The 23,995-nt window shown below is 43.9% G+C and overlaps 1 protein-coding gene across 1 annotated transcript in view; it reads left to right on the top strand.

Moving 5' to 3' along the window:
• The first annotated feature begins 907 nt into the window (after positions 1–907).
• LOC126271852 (nuclear pore complex protein Nup160 homolog) overlaps positions 908–23,995 on the top strand; it is a 75,404-nt gene continuing 52,316 nt past the window's right edge. The window contains exons 1-2 of the mRNA XM_049974187.1: positions 908–1,525; positions 18,166–20,985. Of these exons, the coding sequence (XP_049830144.1) occupies positions 18,226–20,985 (2,760 nt within the window). The 5' untranslated portion in view covers positions 908–1,525; positions 18,166–18,225. The remainder of the gene's footprint in view (positions 1,526–18,165; positions 20,986–23,995) is intronic.

Raw genomic sequence — 23,995 nt, 5'->3', positions numbered from 1 at the left:
TCGCCTCTTGCATTTAAACAGCCCAGTTGTAGATTTCTTGGGAGCACTAGAACACTACCAATGTCTTCTGTTTCCATTGACACAATGTTGCGCTACTTAACACCCTATCAATCGCTCATTGTCCTCACCTGAGCCAACAAGTTAACTGTAATATTTTTGCCTTATGTATGAGCACTGCGCAGGATGCAAAGCAGTCAGTATGGTGAATTCCTCAGGGTATTTATCCCAGGGAATAATCTAAGTTTACCTATGCAGCTGTGTGATGAAACTTGGGAATCCCACAGCTGAACAGACATGTAGGCTGCTCAAAAACGTATTTGTGAAATAAAGTGTCAAAAATTAAAATAATAAAAAAGATGAAATGTTAAAAATAATACGCGTTTCGAAAAATCATACAAGAGACGTGTGATCGGAAGGGTGAATCGCATGTTCGTGCACTGTCTTAAGTTATCGTACATGTACGATGCAGATTCTACGTTTGTCTGCGCTGCCTCACTGTCGCGATCAGTGTGTGGTCCGGATTGTTTCCTCCGTTCCCCGTTACTCCCTTCAGAAAATCTGCCAACTTACAATTAACACTCTATACAATCTGAAGCAAAAGCTGTGTTTCTTTCTTTGCTTGAAAGTAAATGCTCTGACTTCCATCTTTATCTTCCAAGTTTGTGCTTCTGTTTTATCCATACTGTTTTGTATCACATCATATTACCACACAATTTCAACGAAACTAGCCTATATATGTAGAACGCTCATCATCATATGGATCCTTGTTGCTGGGTTTAGGGCTCATCTTGTACATTTCAGAGTCTAATAAATTAGAAATAACTTTATTTTTCAGTACCGTATGTACTTTTGTTTTAAATCTAAATCACCTCGTAATAAAACGGTGCTTCTGGGACTGGACTGACAGTATTGTAGTTAATCTTGAATTTCACATGCAGTATGTATTATCTTTATGGAGTCCCTGTTACACCAGCAGAAGCATATACATAAGACGTACAGTTTGATACGTCGTAAAGTAGAAATATTTTTTTACACACTTTGTTGTTCACCAGGTACAAATAAAAGTGAAATTCTTCCTTTACTCGACTGCACATTTTTGTTACTGTCTGCACAACTCCCCCACCACTACACTGTTGCGTCTCAAAGATAAGATGTGTGTGGGAGAGCTTTGGTTATGGCGCGACGTTGAGTGTGTTACAAAATTAGAATGTACATTTTTGCTTTTGTATTTTTGGGATGTGTAGAATGGATTTTATCGATTCAATAATATATCAATACGATAAGGAATATTGTGTAATGTGGACTGGCGGTACTGTAAGAACCAATAACTGTAGTGTGTGTGATTTGTTTTAACCTGTGTAGGTCCATCGTTTCAGTCTTAAAAGTTTTTGTCAGGAACCATAAGTTTTCGTGTGAGACCACAACACGTTATGCTGTGTGATCATCTACCGTGTTATGTTACTGATTGGGATTTTGTGCTTGGATTGACTTCGTTTGAGCATCAACTGAAAACCATGTGAACTTTGTAAGTATGAATCAAGCATGGCAGGTGCTCTGTGATCACGTATTTTGATTAAATTCAGTAGTTGCATTGTATAATTCGTTTAAATGTTAACAGTATACGTTTTAACACCATCAGTAGATTGTTTACACGGGGCTCAAATGGAATCCTTACTGTTTATTGTAATGCTAAGTAGGTTTAAATCATTTCAGATGTGGGCAGGGTGAACATTAGCTCGTAACACTCGAAGCAAATGTAATGTATTAGTTTTTACAGTCTTAGTAAGATATTTATGGATAGCAAACTGTCACTCACTGCCTGTTCACAAATATACACAGCTTTACGTTATACTGGTATTAATGTATGAACATATTGATTTATTAAGTGTAATTACACCCCAGTTTGAAAAGATTTCGAGGCTGCACTAAATTTCTTTCTCCTGTCAACCTGGCAATGTATGTAAAGAATGGTTTTTCATATGGAACAGATTGACGAATTTGTCATGCGTTACATTCTCTCATCATCAAAATACTCGCCGAAGACTTCTCCATTATCAAATAAACCTTTCCTGAATTTACTTTGCAGTAGGTCTGTTAGTTCTTACGATGAAAATTTCTTTAAAAATAACAAAGCGAGTTTTATGACATGGCGTGAACTAAACATTCAGTCTGTTACCAATGCCTTTATTTGACAGTCAGATCCACTCCAACATTTTTGCATCAAACACCAATCGGAATTTTGGTCTCGGTACGTATTTTCATTTTTTAAACATTATTTTTCAGTAGTCTACTTCATATATGAATTTAACGCGCCTTAAGTTAAACAAAAAGAATTCTATAACTTTAAGTATCAAAAGTAGAATTCTTCTGACTGGGCCTAAGTAATTTTTTTCAATCCCTGCAGCTGTTCAAAAGCCATTTTATTTACTATCCAGTAACGTATTGTCGTTTAAGTCTTTACTCATTTCGTCTGTCTCTAGAATATTTTACTAAATAGAATATATGATGAAATTACATGGGCTATCCTACTTTTAAAATGAGAATTCACTTTGACATCATTGTACCTAAATTATTTCTGGAAATACTGAAACTGCCAATACCGCCAGTATGGTGCGACCCTCGGCATCATCAAATTGGTGGACATAAACCATTCACTGAAATATTATATGCGTAACAAGAATTAGTTATTCTCATGGCATGACATCTCTTGGCTTTGGCAGTTCGCAATAAGTATGTCACCTCTGAAACTAATCTAGGCATCAGTCTACAATACAGATTAATGTATCACCACAATTCAGATTTTGCATTCAAATTCATTGGTTTTGTGAACAGATAGCTACACTGCCACGTTCCACCTTAACTTAGACCCCGGTATTCTAAAAATAGTCTGTCACTGTCCCAAAACATAATAGAAAGTATTGGATCCCCCTGAAATCTTGCTTGTGGTGCAGACTGATCTGCATTGCAACCCATGAACTGTTACATTGGAAGATGACAACCTAGTTGTGAATTAGCAAAGCCAAAGATTGTGAAAGCTAAAAGTCTTGTTGTTGTTACAAATTGATCGGTAGTGAAACCTAATGTTTATGCTTTTGACAGATTTAAAAATGCAAGGGGGGCGAAATATGTGACATTTCCAAAATTGTCATTGTTGTGTTCTATTTTTGTTTGTGCACATACGGATCACATGCAGCACCACTATCTCATCATTGGTCAGAGCCAATGTCCGGCATTAATAGGCTGAATGCGCCACAGTTTTGCTCATGTTATCCATCAACATCTGATGTTGCCTGCACATCTTTTTTTACATTCATAATTTATCCAATAAGTTTATTTCCATATTATGTTTTATGTTGATGATTGATAATTTATAACTTACAGAAGATATTGTTATATGCTGATTCTCTTTCCTGCGAGTTCCCCTTCCCTCCCCCCCCCCCCCCCCCCCCCTTGGGTCAATGGAAGCATCTAATTTCATCCATTTGCTTTGACCTGTGCAGTAAGGGTGTTGTGGTGTGTGATTTCATTATGGCGCAAAGATTATGAGTTGGTTGTGTTTGGAGATGTCGTCCTGTGTTTGATGGTGCTCTCAAGTGGCGTGTGTGTGTGTGTGTGTGTGTGTGTGTGTGTGTGTGTGTGTGTGTGTGTGTGTGTTGTATTGGGTTCATTTGAGCTGTGGTGTTGGATGTGTGAAGTTGTTGGCAGTGTTTTTAGTTTGGGATGTAAGGTTTGGAAGTTTTTTTTTCAGTGAGTTAACAATGTGTGTGTGTGTGTATACGTGCGCAGCATTTTTGTTAGGTGTTATTGGTTTTCTGTTTGTTGTGTGGAAAGACATTTAATTTATTGTGTGACTTCTATTGTTAGGTACGGATATGACGATGAAACATGACAGTGCTATGTTGCAGTTGGAGATGGGGGAGAGCATGTTGTCCATTATTAAATTCCTCCGGTTATTTGAACTGATCACCGAGATCGTGAAGTGACTTCAGTAGTCATTAGTCACCGTGAGAGAGCAGAATGGGGTGCTCTGCAGAACTCGTGGACTTCAAATGTAGTCAGGTGATTGAGTGTCAGTTGGGTCATTGTCTGTAAGTTAGATTCCCACACTCCTAAACGTCCTTAGGTCCACTGTTTGTGATGTGATAATTAAATGGAAATGTGCAGGGACACATTCAGCACAAAAGCGTACAGGCTGTTGACTGACAGAGACTGCCGACGTTGGAAGAGGGTCATAATGTGTAGTAGGTAGACATCTATCCAGACCATCACACAGGAATTCCAAACTGCATCAAGATCCACTGCAAGTACTAGAAGTGAGAAAACTTCGGACTTCATGGTTGAGCAGCTGCGCATAAGCCATACATCATGCCGGTAAATGCCAAACAATGCTTCCTTGGTGTAAGGAGCATCAACATTGAACGATTGAACAGTGGAAAAACGATTTGTGGGGAGACGAATCACGGTACACAGTGTGATCATCAATGGCAGGGTGTGGGTATGGCAAATGCCCGGTGAATGTAATCTGTCAGCATTGGTAGTGTCAACAGTAAAATTCGGAGGCGGTTGTGTCATGATGTGGTGGTGATTTTCATGGAAGGGGATGGCACCCCTTGTTGTTTTGCTTGACACTACCACAGCACAGGCCTACATTGATGTTTTAAGCATCTTCTTGCTTCCCATTGTTGAGGAACAGTTCGGGGGTGGTGACTGCCTCTTTCACTTGCTTCCCATTGTTGAGGAACAGTTCGGGGGTGGTGACTGCCTCTTTCAATACGATCGAGCACCCGTTCATATCCCACGGCCTGTGGCAAAATTGTTATATGACAACATCCCTGTAATAGACTGTCCTGTACAAAGTCCTAACCTGAATTCTATAGGACACGTTTGGGATGTTTTGGAATGCCGACTTCATGCCAGACCACACTGACTGACATCAGTACCTCTCCTCCGTTCAGCACTCCATGAAGAATGGGCTGCCATTCCCCAAGAAATCTTCCAACACCTGATTGAACATATGCCTGCGAGAGTGGAAGTTGTAGGTATTGGTGTTTTGGTATTGTCAGCTATGGTTGATCTATATAGGATAACGGAAATGTCCGATTCCTATTTTCGCGGTTCTAGTTGTATGTAGGTGGTGGTGTTTTTGTGTCATTGGCTGTGGTTGACCTAAGTATGCCAAGGAAGTGTCAGGTTCCTATAGATTTAGTTGGTGTAGCAGAATGTTGTAATGTTTTATTTTTTGTGTTTAGGGATTGTGGTTGGTTTTTTTCCTTTTTTTATGTATGTATATATGTATTGTCCCCACCATAAAACCTCCAAATTGCCCTGGATGTCCCATTATTATGATTGTATTTTTAGAGGAAGATGTTATTGTCTTCTTTATATGTTATTTCGTGATTGTTGCCATGTGTATGCAGTGACAACATAGTCACCATATTGGAGATGCTTAGAGTGGTCATTTCCGCCGTATTGATGATGTCACGGGTCACAGCAGATTCGTGCAATTGGACGCTTCTGTAATACCCCCCTCCCTAATCTCTCTCTCTCTCTCTCTCTCTCTCTCTCTCTCTCTCTCTCTCTCTCTCTCACACACACACACACACACACACACACACACACACACACACACACACACACACACTGATAATGTCCCTTTAATGGTTGTTATGTGCATTTTGGTGTTTGTTTTTATACATAGACACACAACAGTCTGTTTTGACAGGCTCTCTTTAGAGCTTTGTTGACAAAATTAAATGAACATTTCTAAGCTAAAGGTGTAATGAAGTAAAACTTATTGACACTTCCTTTATCAGTTACACATGCTGATGGATAACTCTGTAAACAATAGGGTCTATTACAATGTAACACATGCATTTTAATTGTAACGAAAGTGTGTGCGTTTTGTTTCACTCAGAAGTCTGTACACTGTTGATCCACTTCCTTAAGAAATTTGTCATCAATAACCACTTACAGTCTGAAAACAACAATTATGTCAATGCAGTTCTTTGCATGGGCAAAGCCCATATACACATTATACCTGTAACAGACAAAGTATGCTACTGCATAGTCACTTTTGATTTTATAATTGGAGTACTGTACTTAGGAGCAGGAAAATTGGTGAACGTAATCAGAAGTGAAAGTTGTATGTCCCTTATCTTTTTCTTTCTTCCTCCTCAATTCGGATCTCGTTTACGTCCCTGGTCAGCAGAAATTGGAAACATTTGGGCAAATAGTATGCAGGGTATTTCAGCAGGAATAGTTTGTATTATAGGAGATGAGTGTAAAGATTAATTAGAATAAAACATTTTGTTAAAGACGTGTCCAATTTGTAGTGGTTACAGTGAAAAGTTTTCGCTCTAGGGTCTTATTTATTGATTGCCATTTCTGTTTTGAAGTTCAAGATGTGGAGCGTTGCTTGAGTTTACACAACTGAATTATTCAACTGTGATTGTGATTTGTTGACCAAGTCTGCTACATTATTTAAGAGTGCCACATGTATTTACATATGTTGGGTGTGCTGGTATTACATTTGAGTGTGAATTTTGTAATGGAAGTACTGCGGCTGCCTGTATAGAATACTGTAAACTACTTCCTGAAACCAGATTCAAGTGTGTTTATTCAGATTTTCACTAAACTGCCCCCCCCCTGTGGGTTCGGGGATAAGAATAGGCCCACGGTATTCCTGCCTGTCGTAAGAGGCGACTAAAAGGAGTCTCAAACGTTTTGGCCTTGTGAGATGGTCCCCTAACGGGTTTGACCTCCATCCTTCTAAATTTTCCGAAGAGCGAGCCGATTGGGGAAGGGCGCCTTACAAGGAGCGATGTGTCCATCAAGCATTACCATCTCTAGCCAGGTTTGTCGTCATCGCTTAGCAGTCCCGTTCACCTACCATCTCTTGGGCGTGGATTTGTTCTTGGGTGCGGTTTCTTGCAGTCTGCTATGCTGTGCCGCTTTATGCGCCAATGACGATATTGGACTACATCACCTGAAATCCAGCACGGTAGCCAGTCCGTTGTGGTGGGGCCGCCATGTACCCTGTTGGTTGTAGCCCCCTGACTACACAGGGATCGCTCTGCTGATGCCAGCGCCGTTAACTCCCCACGTATGCCAAGGAGTAGATGCCTATCTCCTTGGGGCATTGGGACTCCCGGCAATGGCCATCCTGCCAGGTGGTCGTTGCTGAGGCTGGGTGGCGCCCGTGGGGAGGGCCCTTGGTCGGAGTAGGTGGCATCAGGGCGGATGACCCGCAATGAAGCGTGGTACATCATCTCTTGCTGGTGGCCAGCCGCCAGCAGTCTCTAAGCGTTCCAGGGCTCAATACAACGCAACTACATATGACCCCAAATCGTTCCCCTCCCTGGCTACACCATGGGAGGAACGAAAGACTAAGGATGCCAGCGAACCATACTCGCCCCGCTACCTGGTGTGTACGAGAGCTGATGGTGAATCCTTTACATCCATGAAGCCTCAGTTCTTCGTCGAGCACTTAGAGGACAAGTTCGGGGAGGTGGAGGGCTTGTCCAAAATGCGCTCGGGCTCGGTTTTGATCAAATCGGCGTCCTCCGCCCAGTCCCGCCGGTTACTCGATTGTAACAAGCTGGGGGATGTTCCGGTTACAATCACGCCCCATAAGAGTCTTAATATGGTCCAGGGCATAATATTCCATCGGGACCTTCTATTGCAGTCCGATGACGAGCTTCGCGCCAATTTAGAGCGGCGAGGTGTCCACTTCGTCCGGCGCGTACATCGTGGTCCAAGGGATAAGCAGGTTGCCACCGGTGCCTTCATCTTGGCCTTCGAGGGTGATACTTTACCTGAGAAGGTCAAGGTGATGGTCTATCGTTGTGACGTCAAGCCATATATCCCTCCCTCGATGCGGTGCTTTAAGTGCTGGAAGTTCGGGCATATGTCTTCCCGCTGTACTTCCGGCCTCACATGTCGAGATTGTGGACGCCCATCACATCCCGATACTCCATGTGCTCCGCCTCCCATCCGTGTAAACTGCGGAGAGCACCACTCACCTTGCTCGCCGGACTGCAGGATCTACCAGAAAGAGCGCAAAATCATGGAGTATAAGACCCTGGACCGCCTGACATACACTGAGGCCAGGCAGAAGTTCGAACGCCTCCATCCTGTTCGAATGCCTGCCTCTTACGCCGCGGCTACTACTGTTATGGCCCCATTAGCTCTCCCTCAGACTGCCACCTCTCAGAGCCGGAATGCTACACCTGCCCCCTTGATGGTGGGGGGCACTTCACTCCCTGCTGCTCCTGCACTACCTGCCTCAGGAGCAGCAACCCCCCAACCATCGGGGACATCAGTCCCCACTTCTAAGCTGGGGAAGCCTCAATCTTCCCCTGCTCGAATAGCACGGAAAGGGTCCCTTGGGTCCCTTCCTTCCCAGGTTTCCGCCTCTGGGAAGGGTGACGTCAGCCAATGGAAGAAAAGCAGACCAGCGGCTGATCGCAGGGCTTCCCGCTCCTCCTCCGTCCCGGAGACTGACTCGCTGGAGCCCTCCCAGCCAATGAAACCCAAGGACCAGAGAGACAAGACGAAGAAGAAGACCTCTAAGGCCAAGGACCACGCGGTGGCATCCACCCCACTGCTCCCTACAGGCTCTGCGTCCGGGGATAAGGTGGAGATCCAGGCGTCCGCTGAGGACCTGGATCTCGCCGGACCCTCAGACGCCATGGAAGCAGATTGTACTGGTCCTCCATCGGTGGCAGCAGGTGACCCAGTGGCGTGATCTGTCTCCTCGGCCCCTTCACGCCTTTTTCGGACATGGACAAAGCAATACTCCAGTGGAACTGCAGCGCTTTTTTCCACCACCTTGCTGAGCTTCGCCAACTCATCAGCAGTCACCCTTTCCTCTGCATTGCCCTACAGGAAACTTGGTTTCCGGCAATGCGGACCCCTGCCCTACGTGGGTATAGGGGTTATTACAAGAACCGGGCAGCTTATGAGAGGGTATCTGGTGGAGTCTGCGTCTACATCCTTAACTCTGTCTACAGCGAATGTGTACCTCTTCACACACCTTTAGAGGCTGTCGCTGTAAGGATGTGGACGCCTCAGCCTATTACTGTCTGCAGTTTGTATCTTCCGCCAGATGGTGATGTCTCGTGTCATGTGTTGGCTGCATTGATAGCACAACTGCCTCCTCCTTTTGTGTTACTGGGCGACTTTAACGCCCATAACCCCCTGTGGGGTAGCGCCGCGATTACTGGCCGGGGTAGAGATGTCGAGACTCTTCTCTCGCAGCTTGACCTCTGCCTCTTAAACACGGGAGAGCCGACACATTTCAGCGTCGTCCATGGCACATTTTCGGCCATCGACCTTTCTATCTGCAGCCCCGGACTTTCACCATCCATCCACTGGAGTGTCCATGACGACTTATGTGGTAGTGACCATTTCCCCCTCTTTCTGTCACTACCACAGCGTCACTCTTCTGAACGCCCCTCCAGATGGGCTCTGAATAAGGCTGATTGGGGCTTGTTCTCCTCTCTCGCCACTATCGCACCTCCTTCCCCTGACACCATTGATGCGGTGGTTCAGTCGGTCACCACCGGCATCGTTTCTGCGGCGGCATCTGCGATTCCCTGTTCACCCGGGTCCCCTCGGAGGAGGACTGTGCCTTGGTGGGCGCCCGAGATCGCAGAGGCGATTAGAGATCGCCGGCGGGCTCTTCAACGCCATAAGTGGCACCCGTCCTTTGAGAACCTCATCGTTTTTAAACAGCTCCGTGCCCGTGCCCGACGCCTTATTCGCCAACGGAAGCAGGAGTGCTGGGAACGGTATGTTTCCACCATTGGCGTCCGTACCTCTGCATCGCAGGTTTGGGCTAAGATTAGGCGACTCCATGGCTATCGGCCACCTGTCTCTGTCCCTGGGCTTTCGCTGAATGGAGTGGTGTGTACTGACTCCGACACGATTGCGGACCGGTTAGCAGCGCATTTTGCTCAGTGTTCCGCATCTACGAATTACCCACTGGCCTTCCGCTCCCGGAAAGAGCGGTTGGAAAGTTGGAGGCTTTCCTTTCACACGCGCCACGCGGAGTCGTACAATGCTCCTTTCAGCGCCTGGGAATTCCAGAGTGCCCTATCTGCTTGCCCTGATACGGCTCCTGGGCCAGACCGCATTCACAGCCAGATGCTGAAACACCTCTCTGTGAATTGCAAGCGACGCCTCCTAGATGTTTTCAACCGCATCTGGGTTGAGGGTGTGTTCCCGTCTCAATGGCGAGAAAGCATCGTCCTCCCCGTGTTGAAACCTGGCAAGAACCTGCTGGAGGTGGACAGCTACCGCCCCATAAGCCTCACCAACGTTCTTTGCAAGTTGCTAGAACGTATGGTGAGCCGGAGGTTGAGTTGGCTCCTCGAGTCTCGAGGCCTTCTGGCTCCGTCTCAGGGTGGGTTCCGCAAAGGCCGCTCTGCCGTCGATAATCTGGTCTCCCTAGAGTCTGCCGTCCGTACAGCCTTTGCACGCCGCCAACATCTGGTTGCCGTCTTCTTCGACATGCGGAAGGCGTACGATACGACTTGGCGATATCACATCCTGGCCACACTTCATGGGTGGGGTCTTAGGGGCCCGCTCCCGATTTTTATTCAGAATTTTCTGTCGTCTCGTTCCTTCCGCGTGCAAGTTGCTGCGTCCCATAGTTCCTCCCGGGTCCAGGAGAACGGGGTCCCACAGGGGTCTGTCCTCAGTGTCTCCCTGTTTTTAATTGCGATCAATGGGCTCGCTGAGGCGGTGGGATCGTCTGTCGCAGCTTCGTTGTATGCAGACGATTTCTGCCTCTACTACAGCTCCGCTGGCATTGCAGTTGCTGAGCGCCAGCTGCAGGGCGCTATCCGCAAGGCGCAGTCGTGGGCTGTAGCGCACGGCTTCCAGTTTTCGGCCGCTAAGACCTGCGTTGTGCATTTCTGCCGGCGTCGCACGCTTCACCCTGAGCCACGCCTTTACCTTGACGGTGAACCTCTTGCTGTGGTAGAGACGCATCGGTTCTTGGGACTGGTATTTGATGCCCGGCTGACTTGGCTGCCTCATATTAGGCAGCTTAAACAAACATGCTGGCGGCATTTAAACGCTCTCCGTTGCCTTAGCCACACCGGATGGGGTGCCGATCGGTCCACCCTTCTCCGGCTGTATCAAGCGCTGATCCAGTCCCGCCTTGATTATGGGTGTGTGGCTTATGGTTCGGCGTCGCCATCAGCGTTGCAATTGCTGGATCCCATCCATCACTGCGGGATCCGACTCGCCACACGAGCATTTCGGACAAGCCCTGTTGACAGCTTACTTGTGGAGGCTGGTGTTCCTCCATTGCGGATCCGGCGCGACCGACTTCTGGCCGCTTATGCTGCCCACGTTTGTAGCTTGCCAGGGCATCCCAACTACCGTCTCCTGTTCCCGCACTCGATCGTCCATCTTCCAGACAGGCGGCCCCGGTCAGGGTGTACGATCGCGGTTCGCATCCGGGCTCTACTGTGTGGGATTGAGTTTTTTCCTCTCCCGCCTGTTTTCCGGGCCAATCTCCGTCTGCCCCCTTGGTGTGTGCGCCGACCATGCATTCGGCTGGATTTGGCACAGGGTCCGAAAGACTCGGTCCCTCCTCCGGCCCTCCGCCGCCGCTTTGTTGCTCTCCTTGCCGAGTTTCCCGGATCTGCCGTGACCTATACCGACGGTTCGATGGTCTCTGGTCGCACTGGTTACGCTCTTACTCTAGAGGATCATTGTGAGCAACGGTCGCTGGCACCCGGGAACAGTGTCTACACTGCCGAGTTGGTTGCCATCTATCGCGCCCTAGAGTATATCCGCTCCCGCTCAGGTGAGTCCTTTGTCATCTGTAGTGACTCCCTGAGTGGTTTACGAGCTCTTGACCAGTGCTTTCCTCGTTCCCGTCTGGTGATGGCCATCCACGAGTCGCTCCATGCTCTTGCCCGTTGCGGCCGCTCCGTGGTCTTTGTTTGGACCCCAGGTCATGTCGGCATCCCGGGCAATGAGCGGGTTGACACGCTGGCTAAACAGGCAGTGAGTTCACCGGCTCTGGAACTCGGCCTTATGGAGTGTGATCTCCTGTCGCTTTTGCGCCAGAAAGTGCTTGGTGCCTGGGGTGACGAGTGGCGCACCCTGCCCACGCCCAACAAACTTCGGGCGGTGAAGGAGACGACCCGTGTGTGGCGCTCCTCCATGCGGGCCTCTCGGAAGGACTCTGTCGTCCTCTGCCGGCTGCGCGTTGGCCACACGTGGCTGACGCACGGCCATTTGTTGCGCTGGGAGGACCCACCGCTATGTCGCTGCGGGGCAGCTCTGACGGTGGTCCACATTTTGGTGGACTGCCCGCTTTTAACAGGACTCAGGCAGACGTTTGCACTGCCTGATATCCTCCCTGCCCTTTTATGTGATGACGATGCTATGGCGGACCTCGTGTTGAGTTTTATTCGGGCAGGGGGTTTTTATCGTATGATTTGAGTGTTTGTCCTTTTATTTCCTGTATTGATTTGGGCCTTTGGCCTGTGGTTTTAAACTGTGGGTTTTAATGTCATTTGGTGGTTGGCTTTTCCTTACTTTCATGGTCGGCCAACCACCTTCACACTCGGTGCGATTTTAGTTCCGTTTGTCTGGTCTTTGTCTGCCTTTCTTGTATTGTGTCGTCCCTTCTCTCAGTTCTCCGTTTTTAACGACTGACAGTTTTTATTTCGTGTGATTTTATCGTGGAACAAGGGACCGATGACCTTAGCAGTCTGGTCCCTTCAATCCCACACCCAACCAACCAATCACTAAACTGCCTAAGACTGGTACAGTGCCCAGTTGTCAAATTTTAGCAGAATGTTCCATGTGCAGAACAGATGAAGTAGAAGACATCATACAGAGTGAGTCAAGAAGGACTTTACAAATTTGGAATGACATAGAAATGTATTGAGGTAAATTATAGAATCGGTAGATGTATTTTTGTAGCAAACAGCACGAAGTTTGATTCACATAGTGCATCAGTACCTCATTCCACCATGAGGAATGCCAGCATAGTGCACAGATAGAATGGTTAATTTCACTGATGCAGAGTGTGCTTGCTGTATGTTTTGTTTTCATGAAACAAATTCTGAAACAACTGTTTGGCATGAATTTCATAATTTTTCCAAATATGCTAAAGAACCTCAGAGTAGGTGCAAAATTTGCTCTTGGCTCAAGAATTTTGTTGAGACGATTGCACAAGTTACGACCGATTTCCTGCAATGATTGTGGGAAGAAATTTGTTGCTGGTGGAATGCTTGCCACATCACAAATGTTAGGCATAGTGAACTGAAATGACACTTGTCACTATTATGTGCAACTTGATGTTGTTTTGTACGAAATGAAGCCTCTACTGATTCTGTAAGTTATCTCAATAAATTTCTACGTTCTTCCAAAGAAGCAAAGTCCTTTTTGACTCACCCTCTATAATTGGTAGGACAAAATCCTTCAGAATTTCTATAGGCACTCTATCAGTTTTCCACACCAAATATGTTGTGGAAGTATACTTGAACAGCCCCTGTAGCCTTATCATCTGCAGTGCATCTTACACCTTTGAGGAGGAGATGAAGGTAGACACTTGAAACTTTTTGACAGCCTAATTCCAAATCGCCAATTACTCCTATCAGTACTGTTTACTGATGGAAGCAATTCGTGACACTATCAGTAACACTTGTAACTCGTATCAGTGGTCTGACCAAAACTCTAATGCCTTTATGGTATGACAATATAGATAGTCATATCCCTTTGAAACTATGCACTCCTAGAAATAGTCAACCAGGGTCCCTGGACCTTACCCCTTTAGGTTTTTGACTGTAGCGGTGGTTGAAAGGGGAAAAGTAAACATAAGAGACTAATAGATTGTTTGGGTAATTAATAGTGCTGCTTGTGTAAAAGAATTAAAGGATGACATTAGAAGAGCTTCGTGTGGTAAGAGAATTCAGGATCGCATTGAAGTCGAAGGTGAAATTTATGATAATCGAATTAAAATATTACAATTTGCCTTCAGTTATTCCTGTGAGTGCTTGGGTTACATTCTAACTGTTATTTCTCTGTAACCAATAAAAATAGGATGCATGTTATATTTTTATGTACTATTCCTTTTGAAACTTCTCTTATTTTAGATCGTTCCCAATTTCGAATATGATACAACAGTAATATGGCAAAATAGGATCCACTGCTGTGTTGTTGAACCTGAGCGAGGCTTGTTGAATGCAATTTCATAGTGAACTTGGAACAATATTGACACATTCTCTTAAACTTATGGATTTCATCCCCCCCTCCCGAAATTTTGGTCGTGGTGCCAGACTGATCTACATGCTCGAGATGTAAGTTAGGTTGGAAGGTGACAAATTGGTTGTGAATTGGGAAATCAACAAATGGTTGTGACAACAAATTCACTGGTAGTGAAGCCTAATGTTTACACCCACACCATATTGAAAATGCAAGGGCATCCAATAGATAACTTTTGCTGTTGTTTGATGGTCATTGGTTTTTTATGCTTCTACATGTATGATGATTACAATAGGAGTAAATTTGTGACAACAGCATTCATTTGTTCACAGCTGTGATGCAGCCTTCTCATTAGTTGTAACAAAATGTGGTTGTGTGATGGGTGGGAGAAATGACATTACCTTCTGTATCTTACATTGACTGCCCCACCATATAGCTTGTAGGAAAAGAGACTGACCAGTGAAGTGCATTGTTTGTTCTTTGGATGAGTAGCTGATTTCTCTGGTTTGAAGTTTATTCTTTATTTTGTTTTACTTCTGATGTTAATCCAAGTAAAATAAATGTCTCTAAGTCTATGTGGATCTGATTTTTGTTCTACATAATTGATGACCCTGAAAACAAAACCACTGTTAAGTCTTAACAACATTTTTCAATTACATCCGTCAAACATGGAAGGCACAAATAATTTTTTACAAACAATCAATGATGAGATACTGCAGTTGAGGAAGAGATTGAAGTTTTAGAGCAGTCGACACTGAGAGATGAGAGCAAGACGGACACGACAATATCACAAACTCAGCAATAACTACAGCGCCACGAGTGCACACGCGTGCCGAAAATTTTCTGCATAAATTTTCGTTCATGCCTACTGCGCCGCACCTACAATTGCAGGCAGCTCCATTTACACCCTCACAACTGGACATATGGTTTGTGATTTTGGAAAGCTTTTTCGCACAACAACGGGTCACAGAGGACCGTGAACAATTTACACTGGTAATCAGCAATTTGCACCAGACAGTAACGAAAATAGTTTCCAATATGATTCTACACCCACCCCATCAACAAGCATACCTCGCCCTGAAGACTTTGCTATCGCATGAAGCTACCCAGAGGCTTTCACAAGTGCTTTACCAGGAGAAACGTGGAGACAGAAGCCCCTTTGGAGTTTTGGAGACATTTGCGAGCGATAGTGAACTGTAGCATAATATTTAATGAGTTGCTGCTACATATCTGGCGACAATAGTTTCTGACTCAAGTACAGCTGACATTAATAGCATATGAAGGACAACCATTGAACAAATTCCTGCAAGTAACTGATAGAGCATACACCTCATTGGAATCAACCACTATGACATGCCTAGCAGCTACTAATGTGAGTGACACAACAGAAGGTGACAAATACGCATCACAGTTTTTAGTGGATCTGATGCTGAATTGAGCTGCCGCATCTTCCCGACAATTCAAGTCTAATCTGTTCAATGAATTAGCTAGTCTGTGTGAATTCACACACCAGTTATCACCCAACAAGCTACAGGATGGCGGAAAGGTGGCACAGAACACTGAAGGCAGTACTCAAGCTGGACGGAGGTACTACCACTAGTACTTCTAGGTTCACAGACTGCGTATAAGGTGGATATAGGTGCATCAGTGGTGGAGATGGTTTATGGAGAACCACTGAGAATTCCTGCAGACTATCTCACATCGGCACAACTACAACCACAAACGGAGCTACCACTGCTGGTACAGTGCATTCACAACCATGTAGCAAGAATGAGAGGGCCACCAGCATCCCGCCATGGTGAACATCTGGTCTTCATGCACAAATCCTCGATGGATTGCACACACATCATATTGCTCACAGACGCCTTACGGGCTACCCTACAACCTCCTTATACTGGGCTCTTTCAAATACTGTGACATAATGCCCATACAATAGACATCTCACGAGATGGAAAAAGTTTTCACGTTTTCCATTGTAAGAGTGAAACCAGCAAGGACCTTACCATCACCAATGCATTAAAGCACTCCTCCAGTTCAGGAGAATAAAGGGTCAGTTGAACTGAAGAGACAACACCAAGATGCAAGAGGACTATAGAACAACCAGTCACACCTGTGATCACATCAACCGGTCATCTGTACAAGAGCTGGATGACAAGTCAAATTCAAGTACTCCTACATTCCAGGTGCTCGTACTTTAAGGGGAGGGGGGCTGTGTGGGAAAAAAGAGATTGACCAGTGAAGTGTGTTGTTTGTTCTTTGGACGAATAGCTGACTTCTCTGATGTGATGTTTATTGTTTATTTTTCGTTTTTTGTTTAATGTTTTACTTCCGACGTTAATCAAAGGAAAATAAATGTCTAAGTGTGTGTGGATTTGATTTCTGACCTACAAGTGCATGGTTTCTTCTAAAAGGCCTGTTGTTAAATTCTATTAGTATTTGTGGTTGAAATCTAGTAGCCCCCTTATAAATCTGATATGGAACACAGCTGAGAACACCTGTGGCATTTATTTCTGAATAACTCCCTGTTGCCTTCATTTAATTATCTGCTGCAAGCACATCAGAATTATGTCTTAATCATCCTTTCCCAATTAGTCTATATGAGAGAGCAAACAACATTGCAGACTATCCTTCCAGTCGAAACTAGGTGTAATCTAATTGATTTGATACAAAAGGAACCACAGCATTCCGAGTTGTTTTGTAATGCAGATTTACTACATAACTATCTGTTCAGTATATACATTATTTATTTCTTTTTATTGAGTAGTTAGTGTTATTCAGCCATTATTAATATGACACATAAAGGAAGGTGTGGAGAGAGAGCATCTTTAGGTTCAACTGAAGCCATATTGAAAAACCCATTTCACTGTCAGACTGTGTCAGGAGGAAAGCAGGAGCAGCATAGAGCAGTTGTAACTTGCAAACTTGCAGGCAAAGTTTCTTGTGCGTAGAAACCATATCCATGCAAATAATTTTCTTTAATTATATTTTGTGCACTTGTATGACTTTTATTTGTAATAAATTCTTGTGCATTATCATACTGGAACAGTTTGGTGTGCAGGCACTACGAGCTCATGGTACCCAAGCTGTGGACTGGCCTGTGGCACCAATCCTCTGTAATCATAATGTGCCTGTTAAGCATAAGCATTATAGTGGGACAGGATGTGATGCCGGGCACAGGGATCTTGGCTTAACTGCCCAAGATCTGAGGAGAGTAAAACTCTCAAGCACGGATCAGGCAAAACAAGTCATTAGGCATCAATCTCTGGGCACCTGTTGAAGCCTAAAGTTTAGAACAGGTACAACGGAGGTTTGGACACATTTTGTTTAAGGTGTATCTGTTTGGCACAGGCAATATCATCTCTGCTCCTACTAGTAACAGTTTCCTTCCTTCAACTGTCATTGCTAATCACGTCTTTCAGCATCTCAAGTGATTCTGTGCTGAGTAGTGTTTACTTAATGACGACAAATGGAGAAATAAAAAGAGCAAAAATAAGGTCATCAACTTATTGTCGTAGATTACAAGTTTCTTTGATGAACGGTGTCTAATAACTTTTGCCATAGCAATAATGTAGAAAATTAGTGGTTGGTACATATTTGCATGTATAAGTGATGTTAATAGTCTTGCAGATATCTTTGTTTTACCAAAACTTATTTTCCTCATGACATCTTTTGAACATTAACAAGTAAGTTGCTACTCATTGGACGTTAATATCTGCTGAGTGTATGCCGCTGAAAAAACAATTAATAATTTGTTGTATCATTTCTGTGCGAGATTCTCAATCTGTAAGTGCACTTTTTTATTTTATTTATAAATTTTTTGCAGTTATTCACTCAGTCCATTCACCATTATTACGTACAAGTATTGTTTAGTTCTATTACTAGTGGCTTTCATGTACAAGAACTACAGGGATTCTGTTCTGTCTGTTTCAGCTGCTGAAGCTGCCATAAAGGACACACATTACACAGATTTATTTGGACAGGATATTCAACATGGAGAGCCTCAGCACTGTTGGTACCTATAACTTGAGTTTCAGAGAAGTGCTACCCCACAGAACAACAGCTGAAAAGTGGAAAGAGATCACAATAAATGTAGGAAGCTCACAAAGCACTTTAAGGGACATAAAAGTACCAGAGAAGTCAGGGGGCTACTCGTATAAAGACGTTAATGGTACCTTTACGAGAAATAGATTTATATACTGGCGCATCTGTCATGATGTCCTTGAAATTGCAGAAAATAGTTTGGATTTTAATTTAGCTGGCGACAGCGTGCGTTACAAGTTTCAAAATTCTCCAATACTGGAAGGAATTTCCATTTTTGAGACCAAATCACGTGTTGTTATATTAGTGACAACAGTCTCTAGTGTGCATAAGCTGTCTTTCCCACATCCAAATGAGATGTATAGTGTGGATTATATTACTAAACATCATCCTGATTTATCACTTAAGTCCATTTTCCACGATGCCTCACTGAGTGCAGCAAAAGATCCCAGTACATTTTATGTTATTGATCATACAACAACAAATTCACCATTGCCCCACTGTGCTGCGTCTCTGTTTACAGTGAACAAATCGTGTTTATTTGCTTTAGCTTATTCAACGGGGACTATCACGCTGGTTGATATGGACAAAAACGGTGAAGTAGATTTAAAAGAAATAAAAGAGACTTCAATTTTTCCTCGATTTTTGAAGGGAATTCTGCGTGGTAAAACTGCCTACGAAATGGCTGTGAGTATGGTACTACACGCATTTGATGTTGACTATAGCCTATTTAGCCTTCATCGAGATGGTGTTCTCCGAATGTGGTCGTGCAACAGCTCGGACTGTCTTGCAGAAATTGATATTGCTTCTAATAAAACAGTTAATGGTGTGCGACCCACAGAAGGTGTGCAGCCTCATATTATGAAGAAGACTTCTGGCATAGATGAAGGTGTCTGTACACTTTGTGTTTACCTTAACTTTTCTCAGTTCTCTGAAGTGCATTTAATAAAGCTGGTAAACCACGACGGGACATTTGTCTTTGAAAATGTATTTGTTATTGATGCTCTGCCACATGATTTAATTGACCTTTCCATAGGATCACAGCGCATTTGGGCTCTGTGGCGTACAACAGAAGGTAACACACTTGTATCGAGCATCGTACTGAACTACAAAGATCATGGCTGGCAATTTTCTTTATTAGAAAAATTGCCGAGTATTGAAGCGTGTGTCTCTGCTGGCATGGATATCGCAGAAGAGTGTCTGAATTACATATTTTATCCAGGAAGATTTCCCCTGTCTGTTATTACAAAAGCTGTGACCATTTTTCGCCGTAGCACAGTTACTGCTTCTTATTCTTTGTCATTGAGGCGGCTGAAACAGATTGTTATATTAGCAATTGAGGCTGAAATTGATAAAGATCCACTGAACAAGGAACTCAATGACATTGATAAATTGGACTTGGTGTACCAGACGTGGCTACGTTTTTATTCTTGCTGTGTTCAGTTATATGAGGCACATACTCGTCCACTTGGTTTGTTACCTTTACATAGTTCTGGAATAGTGCTAGTCAAGAAACAGGAATATTCTCTATTGAGACCAATGGAAACATTAGAATACATGTTACTGGCAGGATCGGAATTAATAGCCAAACAGACGTTTCACCTTCTTCCTCCAGAGCGAAAACAATATGATGTCATGCAGGACTTGATTCTTTTGATGTCAGTATTGATCGCGTTAGAAGAGAGGCTACCTGAAGATATGAAAGAGCATTTCATGGAGCAAATGCAGCAACAAAAGAGTCCAGACCAGGTGGCAGAAGCTATGTTACACGAACTCACTGCAGAACGAGCTGTGTATGACAATGACTTTTTAATAAATATTGGAAAGAAATTGAATGGGATAAAAAATTTGTATTCCACACTTGTGTTGCTCATTGATACTCTCACACTGAAACAATGTTCCCTGAGAGGGGAAGCATATGAGAATACGAAGGAGGCATTTAGAGATTTGGGGCCATCTCTCAAATATGTGTACAGCAGCAGTCTGGCAGTGCCTGCAATAGCAATGAGCTTGCACCAATTTGTTACTGTCAGGTATTCAATTTGCAGGAGCCTTCTTTTGCTCCAGCAGTTATTACTGTGTTACCACAAGAAATTGCTGTTCAAAATAGTGGATTCACAATATGCAGATGTCTTGCATAATTCCTTGGTCCCCAGTGTGGTGTTGGCTGCGCAGTCATATTTTGTTCTGCTGTGGGCATGTACTACGACTATTGTGTTTGGAGGCCCTCCATCGTCATCTCATGACAGTTATTTTACATCTGAAGCAAGCACCTCTCTGTCCCGTTCCTCTTCGTACCAGAGAACTGTCACGGTTCTGGAAGCATATTTGCAGCAGTGGAACAACACAGTGCCAGCAAGAACGTGGTTGGATTACTGGGCAATTGAAGACTTTTCCATGTGGCACAGTTCAATGCTAGCATATACAACATTATTGTGTCAGCAGTTATGGCCAGTGTGGAATAACTTTGATCTTCCAAACTTCCTGTTATCAGTGGGACAGTGTACACTGGTACAACAGTACATGCGACTTCTGGACAGCTGGTGTGAATCTTATGCAAGTTCACGGAAATATCTGCATGGTCTGGCATTATTACAGCTTGGTCATCATCACAAGGCACTTGATTGCCTCGTGCAGGCATCTGCTGGCATGGAAGATGCTGTCTTCTTGGAGTTGATTGACTGCCAGAATGCAGATCCAGAACGACTACAGGTAAATCTCTCTCCCTCCCCCCCCTCCCCTCCCCATGCCCCTTCCCTTCCCTCTCCCCCCTCTCTCCCATCTTACAAGCAACAATTGTTATTAATTATCAGACATGGACAGTGCATCCTTGCCTTTGCAGCATTTACTTTTCAGAGTTGTGATTAAGAGTTCTACACTTCTTGTCAGCTACTTGTGTCAACAACTGTAAAATGAACTTAGCTGCAGCTAAGCCACCAACCTCAAAATGTAAGTCTTTAATTATGGATGACATTGGTTTTTATGTTTGTGCAGCATTAGTATAATGATTTTTTCCTTGAATTATGTTTCTCTGTCCATACCATAATTAATATGAAAGTGTTGAGCCTGCATTAATGTGTATTTCAGTACAGTGTTTGGTGACTCTGTCAGAGACCCATACAATTTCCCCAGCAGAAGAAAATATTGACAAACTAAACATCTACCGTTCACAGACTGAAGGAAAAAATTGTGCAACTGTTGTGGTGATGTGCAATGGCTAGCAATTGAACTAGGCAGGTGTTAGCTAGTGTTCGTATTCTGTTGAGTTTATTTTATAAATGTAGAGTAGGCTTGTAAATGAAACACACACACACATACGGGAGTGCAAATGTTAATGTAACAGATACATGCACTTAAGATGGCAAAGTAGTTCAATTTCCGATACTACTCATCAGTGATGCAAATAACTGTAACAGGAAAAAAATGATGCAAAATCCATAAAACTTGGACTATGGAGCAATCGATGAAGGTTATTTAGTCAGATACCCCTTGTTCACGTCGTTTACAACTTCTGGCTGAATTAATTTATATCCCATGAGTGAAAGGTGTTAGTGGTTATGTGATGATTTTCCATGGGCTAATGGTACTCTGTACAGTTGCTTTACTACCAAGGTTTATGTGCCCACTTGGGTTCATCCCGTGGTATATTGTTTGTTCCCCAGTGGTGATGCTGTTTTCCAAGATGACAGTGTCACTGGTCACACAGGACTGGTTTTGGGAGCACAAGGACAAATTGTTGAATCTTCACTAACTACAGTCACCAGATCTCAATATTATTGAGCCTTTGTGGTCTTCTTTGGAGAGAAGGGTGTGTGGTCACTATCTTCCTCCACTGTTTTGCAGGGAAAATGGTATAAGATTCACTTTAAAACCACGCAGAACCCGCATTTTTCCATTCCAAATTAACTGGAAGCTGTTTTGACTGACAGTTTGCCTATGCCATATTCTTCATGTGTTTTTTTGCTCATTCATATTTTTGTCCAACTCCTGTACGCATTATGATCTGTTACACCACTGAAGTGCCAAAGAAACTGATACAGACATGCATATTCAAATACAAAGATATGTAAATAGGCAGAATATGGCACTGCAGTCGGCAATGCCAATATAAGGCAACAGGTGTTGGGTGCATTTGTTGGATTGGTTACTGCTACTACATTGGTAGACTATCAAGATTTAAGTGAATTTGAATGTGGTATTATAGTCGGCGCATGAGGGATGGGACACAGCATCTCCGAGGTAACGATAAAGTGGGGATTTTCCCATAGACCATTCCAGGAGTGTACGTGAATATCAGGAATCTGGTAAAACATCAAATCTCTGACATTGCTGCGCCCAGAAAAAGATCCTGCAAGAATGGGACCAATGATAACTGAAGAAAATTGTTCAGTGTGACAGAAGTGCAACCCTTCCACAAATTGCTGCAGATTTCAATTCATGGCCATCAACAAGAGTCAGAGTGTGAACCATTCAGCAAAACATCTTCGATATCAGCTTTTGGATCCAAAGGCCCACCTGGGTACCCTTGATGACTGCACAGCACAAAGCTTTGTGTCTCCCCTGGGCCCATCAACACTGACATTGGACTGTTGATGACTGGAAATATGTTGCCTGGTCGGATGAGTCTCGTTTCAAATTGTATCAAGTGGATGGACTTGTACGGGTATGGAGACAACCTCATGAATCCATTGACCATGCATGTGAGCTGGGGACTGTTCTTGCTGGTGGAGGCTCTGTAACGGTGTCGGGTGTGTACAGGTGGAGTGATATGGGACCCCTGATATGTCTAGATACGACTGTGACAAGTGACACGTACGTAAACATCCTGTCTGATCACTTGCATATATTCATGTGCATTGTGGATTCTGACGGATTTGGGCAATTCCAGCAGGACAATGTGACACCCCACACATCCAGAATTGCTACAGAGTGGCTGCAGGAACAATCTCCTGAGTTTAAACACTTCTGCTAGCCACCAAATTCCCCAGACATGAACATTATTGAGCATATCTGGGATGCCTTGCAACATGCTGTTCAGAAGAGATCTCCACCTGCTCATGCTCTTACAGATTTATGGACAGCAGTGCTCGATTTATTATGTCAGTTCCCTCCAGCATTACTTCAAACATTAGTCAAGCCCATGTCACATCGTGTTGTGGCACTTGTGCGTGCTTTTGGGGCCCCTACACTATATTAGCCAGGTGTACCAGTTTCGTTGTATTTTCAGTGTAGATAATTTAGAAAGGAGTTGGACAAATTTAGTTAGTGCTGTACAAAAGCTACAAGGAAAGGAAGAGGGTCATTCCATGTGAAATGACGCAATGATTCTAAGATTTGGAACCGCCTCCCTTCTCCCCCCTCTTCAAATTTTTGAAACTTTGTATATTTGTATATTCCTGTAAGGAACTTATGCAAATTCTTTTTAGTCTCAGGCTAAAACTTTTTTTATATTGAATTTTCGGTATAGTGATAGCTAATTTGGCTTTGCGAGAATGTCCGTGCAAAGTGGTACTTAACATGAAAATTACAAAAAAACTATAATGTATATAACTTTCCAATTTTTGGAAAATTACTAAGATGTCGAAAAACACTTATACTAGATTTTGCCAGCTTGCTGGGAACCTAGTTTTGGTCTTTAAAAATTCCTAAGATTGTAAGTGTTCTAGTAAAATAAAAATATTAATGGGTTTTGTGTGAATGGACACAAATAAATTGAGAATCA

The sequence above is a fragment of the Schistocerca gregaria genome, chromosome 5, assembly GCF_023897955.1.
Source record: "Schistocerca gregaria isolate iqSchGreg1 chromosome 5, iqSchGreg1.2, whole genome shotgun sequence".
NCBI classification, from domain to species: domain Eukaryota; kingdom Metazoa; phylum Arthropoda; class Insecta; order Orthoptera; family Acrididae; genus Schistocerca; species Schistocerca gregaria.
This window is presented reverse-complemented; position numbering and strand designations above follow the sequence as displayed.